The 12320-nt window shown below is 42.6% G+C and overlaps 1 protein-coding gene across 1 annotated transcript in view; it reads left to right on the forward strand.

Moving 5' to 3' along the window:
• LOC120926664 (multidrug and toxin extrusion protein 2-like) overlaps positions 1-12320 on the forward strand; it is a 209983-nt gene that overhangs the window by 123117 nt on the left and 74546 nt on the right. The window contains exon 10 of the mRNA XM_040336788.1: positions 8824-8891. Coding sequence (XP_040192722.1) covers positions 8824-8891 — 68 coding nt within the window. The remainder of the gene's footprint in view (positions 1-8823; positions 8892-12320) is intronic.

Consider the following 12320-nt stretch of genomic DNA (forward strand, 5'->3'; position numbering starts at 1 on the left):
GGGCTCTTCTTTCCGGTGGAGGGTCACTTTTGTTTATGTGTCACTTGGTGGTGTGAAAACGTATGAAGTATTTTCGCCAGGGTCTAATCTGCCTACCTCGTGAACATACAACTGTTTTTAATCAGTTACGGAACAAAATCACAAGCTCAGAGACTGTGTATTTCAACTGACTGTTTTTTGGCGCGGCTTTTTCTGTTTATTTTTGCTTTTGTGTTATCGCACGCCAGCTGCTGCCTGGGGTTAGAGGGTGGGAGGATACTAGCGCGGTTTCTTGTTTTTTCCTCTTTACATTACACAGCATTTTCCCCCTGCACAGTACACAGCTCCTTTACATTGCACAGCACCCTTGCACTCCCAGGAGACCCCCCAGTCTCCTGGGTCAGCACTTCCAGTGTATTTTAAAGTTTTAAAACAATCACTGCCAGTCACTCGTACATACTTTGTCACTGTTCTTCCCGGCTGGTCACATGATCGCGCTACTCTGTTTCATGTGACTGCTCTCCTCCTCCAATCTTAAACTACACTCGGAGGGGAGGAGGAGCTGGAGGAGCAGAGTGGCCAGAAAGAACAGGGAGAATGAGGTATGTGCGGGCTATGACAGTGATTTTTTTAAATCTTTATAGTATGCAAGTGGGCTGTCCCAGGGCTAGGAGAGGCGGGACGGCCGGCATGACACCACCGCCCAATCCCCACCCACCCCGTTTGTAAAAAAGAAAGTGATATTGGCGTATAACACGCACCCACAATTTCCCCCTGATTTTAAGGGGTAAAAGTGAGTGTTATACGCCGATAAATACGGTAATTAACCAATGGGGTTGCCAGATCTGAATCCCTAACCACAATCATCTGTGTGTGTGTGAATAGGTCTCAGAGATCACTGAGATTTAACCCCGAAATGTCTGGATTATTGGAAAATGTAAAATGAAAAACTAATATAATAAATGTTTCTTGTGTAAAAAAATCATATAGATACAAAAATGTAGTTCATATTTAAAACGAGATATAAATAAAATGGCTGAAACTATATGAATTTATCTGTAAATATAATGAAACCGTATTAAAAAAATGCATTAAAATAAAATTTGATTGAATTAGATTAGATAGATGTGTGTGTCTAGTGATAAAAGACTATTGTTATAATAACTGTGTATACACACCCATTAACTAATAAGTAAATAAATAAATAAATAAATAAATAGATAAATAAAAATGCCCTTTGTGATGCGATTTTATAGTGAAAATGCATAATGTGTAGGGGATAAAAATGAGAGTGAAAATTGAGCAGTGAAAAAACTACTAGTGAATTTTGTTCGCTTCCAGGACCTAATAAAAATTATTGTGTGATGTGTATATATATAGATGACCAGTTACCACCTAAAATACATAAAAATATTGGAAATGTTAAAAACATTTCTAGTGTGATGTAATAAAAAGTGAAAAAAAGAGTGAATGTGATGTGTGAATAAATATTATTTATATTTTATATATTTTAGTTTTTGTGCTTTATATATTTTATGTTTTATGTAAATCATGTAAAAGGACAATTAAGTGGCACAAATATTGTGACATGAAAACTATAATGCCGCGTACACACGATCGGTCCATCCGATGAGAATGGACCGATGGACCGGTTTCATCGGTTAACCGATGAAACTGACTGATGGTCCGTCGCGCCTACACACCATCAGTTAAAAAAAAAGATCGTGTCAAAACGCGGTGACGTAAAACACAACGACGTGCTGAAAAAAACGAAGTTCAATGCTTCCAAGCATGCATCGACTTGATTCTGAGCATGCGTGGATTTTTAACCGATGGCTGTGCCTACTAACGATCGTTTTTTTCCCATCGGTTAGGAATCCATCGGTTAAATTTAAAACAAGTTGGCTTTTTTTAACCAATGGTTATATAACCGATGGCGCAAACACACGTTCGGTTTGGATCGATGAAAACGGTCCATCAGACCATTCTCATCGGATGGACCGATCGTGTGTACGCGGCATTATGGTGTTATAACATTAAAACACAAAAGGGTATGAATGTAGATGTGATGAAGTATAATGAAATATGTTGTAATGGATAGTAATAGGAATGGCAAATAGCTATGACCCTGTAGGTGTGCGAGTGAAAAATGCACACATATAGCGATGTGAGCGTTCCAATATGTATATAGTTGTATAATTATTATTATCTCCCTTATATATGTGTGTGCCGAAATAATTTCCAGGCACATGACACCCGACGAACCTAATAAAAGGTTCATATCAACATAATAAAAGAGGGGCGATTAAAGAAAGGGATAATGAATATACATATAAAAATGTCAATTGGCAAAAAATTATATACAAAGGAACATATGCACATAAATTCAATGCCTAGTATCCATAGCATCGAATGTGCAATTTCTTTCTTTCCTTCCTGACACACTTTGGCTTGTTTTACTGACTCTTGATGCAATGTTCCTCTTTATAGGTTCAGGCCTGTCACGACAAGACAAGCAAACCAAGCAATTGGTTGGGGCCCCGAGCTGGCCTGGGGCCCCAAGCAGGGCCCTTGCTGCGCTTCCTATAAATGCTGCAGCCGCCTGAGCGCTCTATAGAGAGCCTCTGGCGGCTACAGCACTGCCGCCTCTCCTTCTGTCTTCCCCTTCCCTGTAGCGTGGCCGAGCTCCTCTTCCTTCCTTCCTCCTGTCAGTCCGGCCGGGTACCACACGGTACAGAAGATTCACTTTCCTGTCCCCGGCCGGACTGACAGGAAGTGAACACTGAGTGCTCACTTCCTTTCAGTGCGGCCGGGAACAGGAAACTGAATCTCCTGCCACACAGTACGGTAGGGGGAGGAGAAAAAAGAACATGGGAGAGTAAAAAAAAAATTCAACTGTTGAAAATGTTCAAATTTTATGCACAGTATATGCAACAAGTATTTGCACTGTAAACCTTTTTTATTTATATAAAGTGTGGTTGAACTTAAACTGTATCTTTATGCTGTGTTTCCTGTAGGCTTTACGTGCGGGGGGGGGGGTTTGGGGGGCCTCCATGTCCATTTTGCTTGGGGCCCACAAATTCCTTCAAATGGCCCTGTATAAGTTCCACCTGCAGGTACTTGGTCAAGAGATAATCAGTGTGCATCCTGATCAGTTCAGTTTTCTATTTAGGGCACCGTATGAATCTCAGACTGATTTCTTAAAGGGGCTGTAAAGGTTCGTGTTTTCTCACCTTAACGCATCCTAGGCCCCCCAGCCCCCCATTTTTTCTTACCTGAGCCAGTTCACCTGCTCTACGCGTCCTCCGGCGTCCTCTTCTCCACGGAGTCTCACCGTTGATTGGATAGATTGATGGCAGCATAGCCATTGGCTCAAGCTGCTGTCAGTCAAATACAATGACGCGGCCGCCAGGGGGCGGGGGCGAGTCATACACTCGGCGTCTATGGGCTTCGAGTGTTTGACATGGGAAAGCGCCCGCAAGGTAACCCCCTTGGGATAGAGCTTCCCAGAGGGGGTTATCTATTGCAGGGAGGAGCCACGAGAGCCGCCGAGGGACCCCAGAACAGCAGGATCGGTGCCACTCTTTGCAAAACAAGCTGCACAGTGGAGGTAAGTATAACATGTTTGTTATTTAAAAAATAAATAAAAAATAAACCTTTACAACCCCTTTAACTCAATGATTTGGCTCCCTTTTGAATTTCATATTGACTTCAGTTACTAAACTTGCTTGTCCTTGCTAGTGTTCTAATAGTGCTGACCAGGGCCACTGATAGGCCAGTACAACTGGCCCTGTTGTACTGGGCCCGGCCAGCAGGGGGGCCCGGGCAACCTAAACAGATAGCTAATTAATGTAAAAAAAAAATCCACCAGCCCAGGCACCGCTTTCTTTTTATGTTTTTTCTTTTCTTGATAGCACTGTAACTTCAATGTGCTAGTATGTGGCTGCAGGGGGAGGGACTATTTCTTCTATTTCGGGTACGAAAGTGGCATTCTCCCACGCCCGCTCCTCATGCTGGCTAAAGTCACAGACAGCGCATCCTCTATATTGCCTTTCCTGGCACGCTGTGCAATGATTTCTCTCCCTCCGTGTGAGAGAAGCAGTGAGGCGAGCGGCGGCGGCGGCAGAAGAAGCAGCTGCCATTTGACTGGAATAGTTTGTGTGGCCACTCCAGTCCAGGGAGGAAGTGACTCCTGGGGGCCGGCCATCTAACACAGGTGTGTCATGTGTGCTTGCTTGGGGGAGGAGGATTTAAGATCTACTTCTACTGCAGCAGCCAGCATCTATACATCATGGCATTGGCAGCATGGGTGGCACTGTCTGCAGGTAGCACATGCGTTATGGGCCATAATGCATGTGCTGCCTGCAGAGACAATGCCACCCATGCCGCTAATGCCAAAACACATGTGCTGCCTGCAGAGACAATGCCACCTATGCTGCTAATGGCATTATGCCATTGGCGGCATGGGTGGCACTGTCTGCAGCACAATATGGCATTGGCAGCACTGTAAGCAGGTAGCACATGTGTTATTGCATTAGTGTCATGGGTGGCACTGTCTGCAGCACAATATGGCATTGGCAGCATGGGTGGCACTGGCCCATAATGCATGTGCTGCCTGCAGAGACAGTGCCACCCATGCCGCCAATATCGTAATGTGCTGCAGACAGTGCCACCCATGATGCTAATGCCATAACGCATGTGCTACTTGCTGACAGTGCCACCCATGCCACAAATGATTGTGCTGCCGACCTAAAAAAGACCTAAGGCACATGTAAGAGTCCATCCCTGTGGCATTGGGGGTGGCTAGATCATGCATATCAGTGCAAGTAGCCTAAGGGGAATCAGTAAAGTGATACTAAAGACTATTTTCCTAAATAAAAAAATTATAAAGGTCAATTTTATCCTCCTTCTGGCAGTTCCCACCAGCGCTGTCTGCTCATGCTTCCTGGGGGTGCCTCCTGTAGCAAGCCAGGTGCTATGGAGGAACCTGCGCATGTGCAATCCTCCACAGTGCCAGTAAATCACATCCCCACTCCCTTCTTACAGGAGTTTGACTGAAGGCAGATGGAGCCTTTGTCTCTGTTGCCCTCGGTTACTCCTGTGAAAGCATGAAGTCAAGAGAACAGTGCTGAAGCCGGAGACAGTACTGGAGTAGTGACATAGAGCCAGGTAAGTGTCAAAAGACAGGTAATGGAGCATTTTTTACCGTAATGCAGAGAATGCATTTAGGTAAAAAATTGTTTGGCTTTAGTATCACATTAAAGGCTAAATTAAACTCTTATGCTGCGTACACACGATCGTATTTCCGATGGAATAAAATCTGATGGAATTTTCCGTCAGAATTCCGATGAAGCTGACTTTTATCAGTCTTGCCTACACACTGTCAGACTAAATTCTGACTGTCCAAAACACGGTGATGTAAAACACTACGATGAGCCGAGAAAAATGAAGTTCAATGCTTCCGAGCATGCGTCGACTTGATTCTAAGCATGCGTGGATTTTTCTCTGATGGAATTCCACACAGACGATCGGAATTTCATATGGGTTTTATTTCCATCGGAAAAAAAATTTTTTACACTGATGGAAAAAAGTCCAATGGGGCCCACACATGATCGTTTTTTTTTCGATGAAAAAAGTCCATCTGACATTTTTCATCGGAAAAAACGATTGTGTGTACATGGCATGAGAACATGTTACATGTTACAACTGTATTGTACAGCACCCCATTTCCCTCACGCTCTGAGCACTCTTCTGATGTTTCCTCTCCCCTGCAGCGTCTTTCACATGTAAAATTAGCGTGGATGTGCGGAGCTCTGCTCGCACTGCCTGTCATTCATTCACATCTTTGAATAAAGAAATTACAGGTCCCATCTTCCACGGCAGCAGATGGCTTGTTGTTCTCAATGGACTACAGGTGTGCTGATCAGCACACTTGTAGTCTGTCCATTCACACCTACTCCATCTTTCTAACTGAAAGCTGAAGGAGGGCTGTGCAAGAGCCTGTCATTGCGCCTGCGATCCACTGATTGTGGGTGCAATTATTTGGAGGCTCCTATGGGAAAGATAATAAATGCACAACCCTTTCCTGCAAAAATACGCAAATGTTATTATTTTTTTTCCCAAAGGAGAACTTAGCCTTTAAATAGAGTCTGAGCCAAATCACTGTATGCACTGCACACACTTTCTGCAGCCCTTGTATCCACAAAATATGAATTACTTACCAAACCAAAATTAAAGTGGAACTAAACCCTCCTACCCTGTTCAGCAAAGAAAGCTGCCATATTAGCGTCTGTTTGAACTACAACTGCTATGGTGCTGCACATGTGATCAGTTGTGACAACCGCCATTTTATGGTTTGACAGTTTGGTTACCAGCACAAGCAAATGTGACAGTTAGCATTCCCTGCATGTTGGGACATTTAGACCCATTTCACACTGAGGGCGTATTGCAGGCGCTATAGAGTTTTTTTAAACCGTTAAACCTCAGATCAAAGGATATTTTTTTTAGATATAAACTGTAGCACGGCCCCCTGCTTGGATTTACCTGCTCATCTGCATTGCCGTGACCCTGTAAACATTCCAACCCACCTGACACTCTGGGTTCAGACATCTTTGCAGCAGCTTTAAGTAATAAGACAACACTATGATTAATATGATTATATTCTATCTATAACGTTTACTGGAATACTTCAGATAAGGTATTGTTGTACAAAGGAGGTAATGGTTCAACTGAGGCTTGAATAACAGCGCAAACTCAACAGAATGATTCCTCTGAAATGCCAATTAAAACAGTTGGCAAACAGAATGATATATATTACATATGTACAATGGAGTACCACGTGGACATAACCTGAAAGGATAAGCAAGCATAAATTCTGACAATACTTCTAGAAAGAAAACCCAGGCCGGCCTGTTTAACTTCATCTCTCATTAGGATAAAAGGTTTAACAAAGATGGTATGAGGGTACTTTAAGCAGCAATGACAGAATGTCTCCATTGCAGATCTGAGGGTCTTCACCGGCAGTCAGAGCTCATTAACTATATCTAATAAGGTGTAGTAACAGAGTGGTAGTATATTAGACATGTGCAGAACGTTTTGTTATTTACATTAAACTGTTTAGCTAAATTTGTTTCATTTGTTTTTGTTTTTTTTTGTTTTTTGGAATTCCTTTTCGTTTATTCATTTTCAAATTGATTCAAAAAGTTTTTTAATCTAATTCAAAAAGTTTTCAAATCGAATTTGAAAAGTTTTCGAATAGTTTTCGAATTTGAATAGTTTTCCAATTTCTAAAAAGAATAAAATAGACTAGAAAATAAAGGAATATCATTTTTTTTATTCTATTACTTTATTTTCTTTATTTTATTTTCTATTCCTTTATTTAATTCTCTTTGGAATTTGGAAAACCATTAGAATTTTGTCTGAATTTCATCATTTTGATATTGTTTCAATTCGGTACTATTCTAATGCGGAAATTCATATGTTTCTGAATTTCGGCATTAGAATAGTACAGAATTGAAACAAATCTGAAATGACGAAAAAATTATTTGCACGAAATTCAAATTCTAAACGCTTTTGAATTCGAAAATTCATCTGAATTTTAATTCAAAACTAACTGCACATGTCCCTCGTTTTGGTCTAATCTATATAGTTGTATATAAAATGCACTTTTTATCTTTCATAAAAGTGTTTCCCATTGCTAAAAGATTTACATTTCAAAAGCCAGTATAAAGGAATAACAGTGGTTAAATAAAAAAAACTTGTGGGTTTAACTAATCACTATTTTTTTTGTATCATTTTACTTTAAGGGGGCATGACGAGGGGGGGGGGGGGGTGACCTATGCTTCCATATTTTTGCTAATAGGTGTCCTATGTCAAAAAGTTGGAGGTATGAAGGTGAGATGGTTTAGTGTCACCAATGGCAAAACAGTTCCAAAGGCACAAGCAAAATATGAAACACATCAACTCCATTTGCTGTGTGAAGGCATCAATTCTCAGCTGCTGCACTGCACAGAAAATAACTTTTCTTGGTGCATACAGAGGGAGCTATGGCAGAGAATTCAACTGCACAGAAATATGAACATATCTCAGCCTAAACAGTGTGTTCTGGCAGGAAGATTGCCTTCACACATCATAAACATAAACAGTCACATATTGATGATGTAAGTGTGCCTGAGATCACTTGCTTATAGTGATAATAAAGTCTTTGTGTTTTGCTTAAAAATAGCAAACATGGCATACTTACCTTCCCTGTGCAGTGGTTTTGCACAGAGCAGCCCAGATCCTCCTCCTCTCGGGTCCCTTGTCGGCACTCCTGGCCCCTCCCTCCTGCTGAGTGCCCCCACAGCAAGCAGTTTGCCTGAGTCGAGTCACTGCTCTGTGTGTCCATTCAGACATGGAGCCGCAGGTCAGCCCCACCCCCTCTCCTCATTGGCTCACTGACTTTGCCAGCAACGAGGGCCAATGGAGTTTCACTGCTGTCTCAGTCAATAAGGATGGATAGTCCCCAGACGTCATGGCTCTCATACAACATCGCTGGATCGAGATGGGCCTTCGGCTAAGTATTAGGGGAGCTGAGGGGGGCTGCTGCAAACTCTGCCTTTTCATCATAATGCATAGAATGCATTAAGATGAAAAATAAATAAACTTCTGCCTTTAGAACCCCTCTAAAGTCCAGTGTGAGTGCAGTCCAGCATTGGCAGTAAGCAGGGGGGACAAGAGGACCCAGTTGACTTAAACCCGTCTCCGTCTGAATGCACCTTGAATCATATGGTTATTGTTAGTAAGTAACTGAACAAAAACATGTATTGGACGCTTACTGACACATTTGTCTGTTTTTTTTTTAAGGGCTTATTGGTGTTGTGGAGCTGGGAGGACATGCCATTATATTGGAGTTGGCAACCATGGCCATAATGGTATGATGGTTACTATTTATGAATTCTAATGCCGCGTACACACGATCGTTTTTCGGCATCAAAAAAACAACGTTTTTAAAAAATGTCATTTAAAACGATCGTGTGTGGGCTTCACATCATTTTTCGGGTTCTGAAAAAACGTCAAAAAAATAATTCGAACATGCTGCATTTTTTAACAACGTTTTAAACTATGTCGTTTTTCGGGTTGTAAAAAATTATCGTGTGTGGGCTAAATCGATGTAAAAAACCTGCGCATGCTCAGAAGCAAGTTATGAGATGGGAGCGCTCTTTCTGGTAAAAGTAGCATTCAGAATAGAGATAGCACATTCGTTATGTTTGAAATGATTGCATTGTGTAATGCAGCGCATTCTTTTCTTTTTTTTAATGCTACACTAATCCAAATCTTTTGCTGCTGATATGCTGCTGATACATAGTTATGACAAGCTTGTTACTTTATTATTTATTGTTATCTCATGAATATTATTGTTTTTTTTTTTTAAGCCAGATGTCGGTCTAAAAAATATTCTGCATATTTAAAATCTTTTAATGGAGCTCTTATTTTTTGGTTATTAATTGGATAATATTTTAGACTGCTTTCCATTTATTTATTTTTTTTGGAGTGTGTCAAGTTACCACAACAACATTATTATTTAGTATAATTTACCCACAAGGAGGTTAGTGTCCCTTGTTAATTAAATTTTTTTATTTTTTTAAATGTCCCTGCCTACTCACTAGCAATCTCTCTATTTTTAATAAAAACACATGGTCAAGTTTTGTCAGCAAACAAAAAATCCATTTATTCTGGTGTAAAAGTAATAGAAAATAAAGGCTGATGGCAAACAAAAAGCTCAGTTAATAAAAACAAAGAAGCCAGGAAGGCAGCACTGGAGAGCCTGCTTGCATTTGTAAAGACGCAGATCCCCACAGCAAACAAACAAGGATGTGATCCAAAAAATTGCGACCATTAGGGGCATCACATCTCTCATCTCTTTGATTTGCTTGTCTTCTTCCCTGCAGTCTTCCCTGTACACCGAGTCCTCGGAGGCTGGGTTCCTGGAGGCGAGGTTGTGCCAGGAGCAGAACCAAGAGCAGGCTCAGGAAGAGGAGCAGGAGCAGGACTAGGAGCAGGAGGAGCAGCAAGGACAGGAGGAGCGATCCGCACAATGTCGGTGTCGTCATCGAGCTTCCCCTACATGGCCAGGTTTACTGCCTTAAAGATGAGGGTTTCACAGCGCACACGCTGGCCCCTCTCCAGATTCTGGAGCTTGCTTGCGATGAGCGCTGCAAAACCCTCTTCTGCGCTGGGGGGCTCTCAGAGGGCCGCAGTTACTTCGCAAATCAGGGCCTGGGTCCCCTCCTCCATTTGAAGAAGCCTCCTGGCCCTTTTCGCGGGAGTGCGGAAAGGAGGAATCTGCAAGATGGTATCACGCCATGCCTCCTGTCTCCCACTGGGGCCTGCCTCCCCCTGGCTCCCAGTGGGCTCTGCCGCCTCCTGTCTTGCAGTGGGCCCTGCCTCCTCCTGGCTCCCTGTGGGCCCTGCCTCCTCCTGGCTCCCTGTGGGCCCTGCCTCCTCCTGGCTTTGCTCTGTCTGTGTATAAAAAAAGGTACATAGTTTATTTGTTGTCTTCATAAATCACACACATTTTTCAACTCATGACAGATGCAAATTAAATGCTAATATATATTACAGACAGGGCCGCCATCATGAATTATGGGGCCCCTTACACAGCTTCAGGCATGGGCCCCCTGTAGCGGGGGGGTGATGCCGCCTGAAATTAAGAAGCTAGGGGGCCTTTACAAAAAAAATTATGGAAATATATATAAAATGTAAAAAAAGGGGTTTGCCATCCAGGGCCCTGGAGACCTTCGGGCCCCTTACAGGTGTACTGCCTGTACCCCCCTAATGGCGTCCCTGATTACAGACAATCATTCTGACCCCAGCATTTTTCAATCTTGTCCCCATCATGTTTGGCCACTACTGTCTATTGATATGTCCAACACTTTTTGTTCAATCCTTTTAAATTTTGAGCACTAGTAACATCAATTTGACATCATTATACTTTTATTCCCAAAAATTGTTAGCAAAATGCAATACCTGGCTCCATGGGTCACAATCAGGCTCCTCCAGGAACTCTGGCTCTTCCTCTGAGGATGGCTGCTCTTGCCTGCAGGGAAGGCTGAAGGGTTGACTGCAGGGAAGTCTGGAGCTCCCTCTGGGGGGGAGGGTCGAAAGGGATGTCCTGGACTCCAGGTGGAGCTGACTATAGTACCACAGGTTCGGCCTATAGATACTGTCAGCAGAAGCTCCAGACCTCATAGAGCTCAGGACTTGTGTTCGTTGAGTCCTGTAGGTGCCCCTAATGGTCGCAAATTTTTTTTTCACAGTCTTGACTGTTGCTGTGGGGATCCTTGTCTTTACAAAAACAAGCAGGGTCTCCAGTTCTTGCTTCCTGGCCTCTTTGTTTTTATTAAGCGGGCTTTTAGTTTGCCACAATATAGGGAGATCCCTCCACCTTTGAACAAATTTTGTAAAAAATTCTTTGTCTTTGAAGGCTTCCATTATTTCTGCAAGTCAAAATCAATCAAAAAAAGCTAATGTCAGTCAAGCCTCTACTAATAAGCTTTCTCACCATATATAGGCCACAAACTCATCCACTGATCACTAAAGTCCAAAATCATGTTACGTACCGTCGTTGTACACGGTCGGTTCTTCTGCCTTCTTCCACAGACTGTGAATGACGTTTTCACTCATGCGGTATCCCTTTATACACTGTGCATGCGTGAAGCTCTGCATGTTTCCCCGCCCCTGATGTTCATTCTAGTACTTTCCCCGCCCCTTCTCGGTCATCTAGTGCAATACAACATGGAGGACACTCGGCAAGTGGCAACCTCAAGCCAGGAGCGAAGCCAGGCGGTACCACACACCAAAATCCACGACCAGGAGATACAAGGCCACAAATATGGCGTTTGAGGAGATGGTGGAAATGGTGGCAATATTGAGGAGGGAGGATTATGATGGTAAACATGGCCCATACAAATATCCGAATAAGGTGAAGGCCCAAATCATGGACAAAGTGGTGAAAAGTCTCTACCAAAAATTTGGGGTGCGCAGATCAAAAGAACAGCTCCGCAAAAGATGGTCTGACCTAAAATTGAGGGAGCCCTGAGGAATTCCAGAAGATTAAAAGACTCATTAGAAAAAGTAAGTAATTTTCCTGTGTACTCAGATTAGTATTTTATTATCATTGTTCTGCATGTGCTTTTTCTTTCATGTAGTACATACAGTTCAAGATGTCTCAAGTTTCATGTTTGTGGGCACAATAATTGGTCAGGTGAGTCGTCGTTCATTCGCTCACGAATAATAAAATCCGATCTTTTTGTCCGATACAGTGTTTTTTAAATTTCATCATGCCTATTTAGGCATGGACA

This window comes from Rana temporaria, chromosome 2 (genome assembly GCF_905171775.1).
Source record: "Rana temporaria chromosome 2, aRanTem1.1, whole genome shotgun sequence".
Classification (NCBI taxonomy): domain Eukaryota; kingdom Metazoa; phylum Chordata; class Amphibia; order Anura; family Ranidae; genus Rana; species Rana temporaria.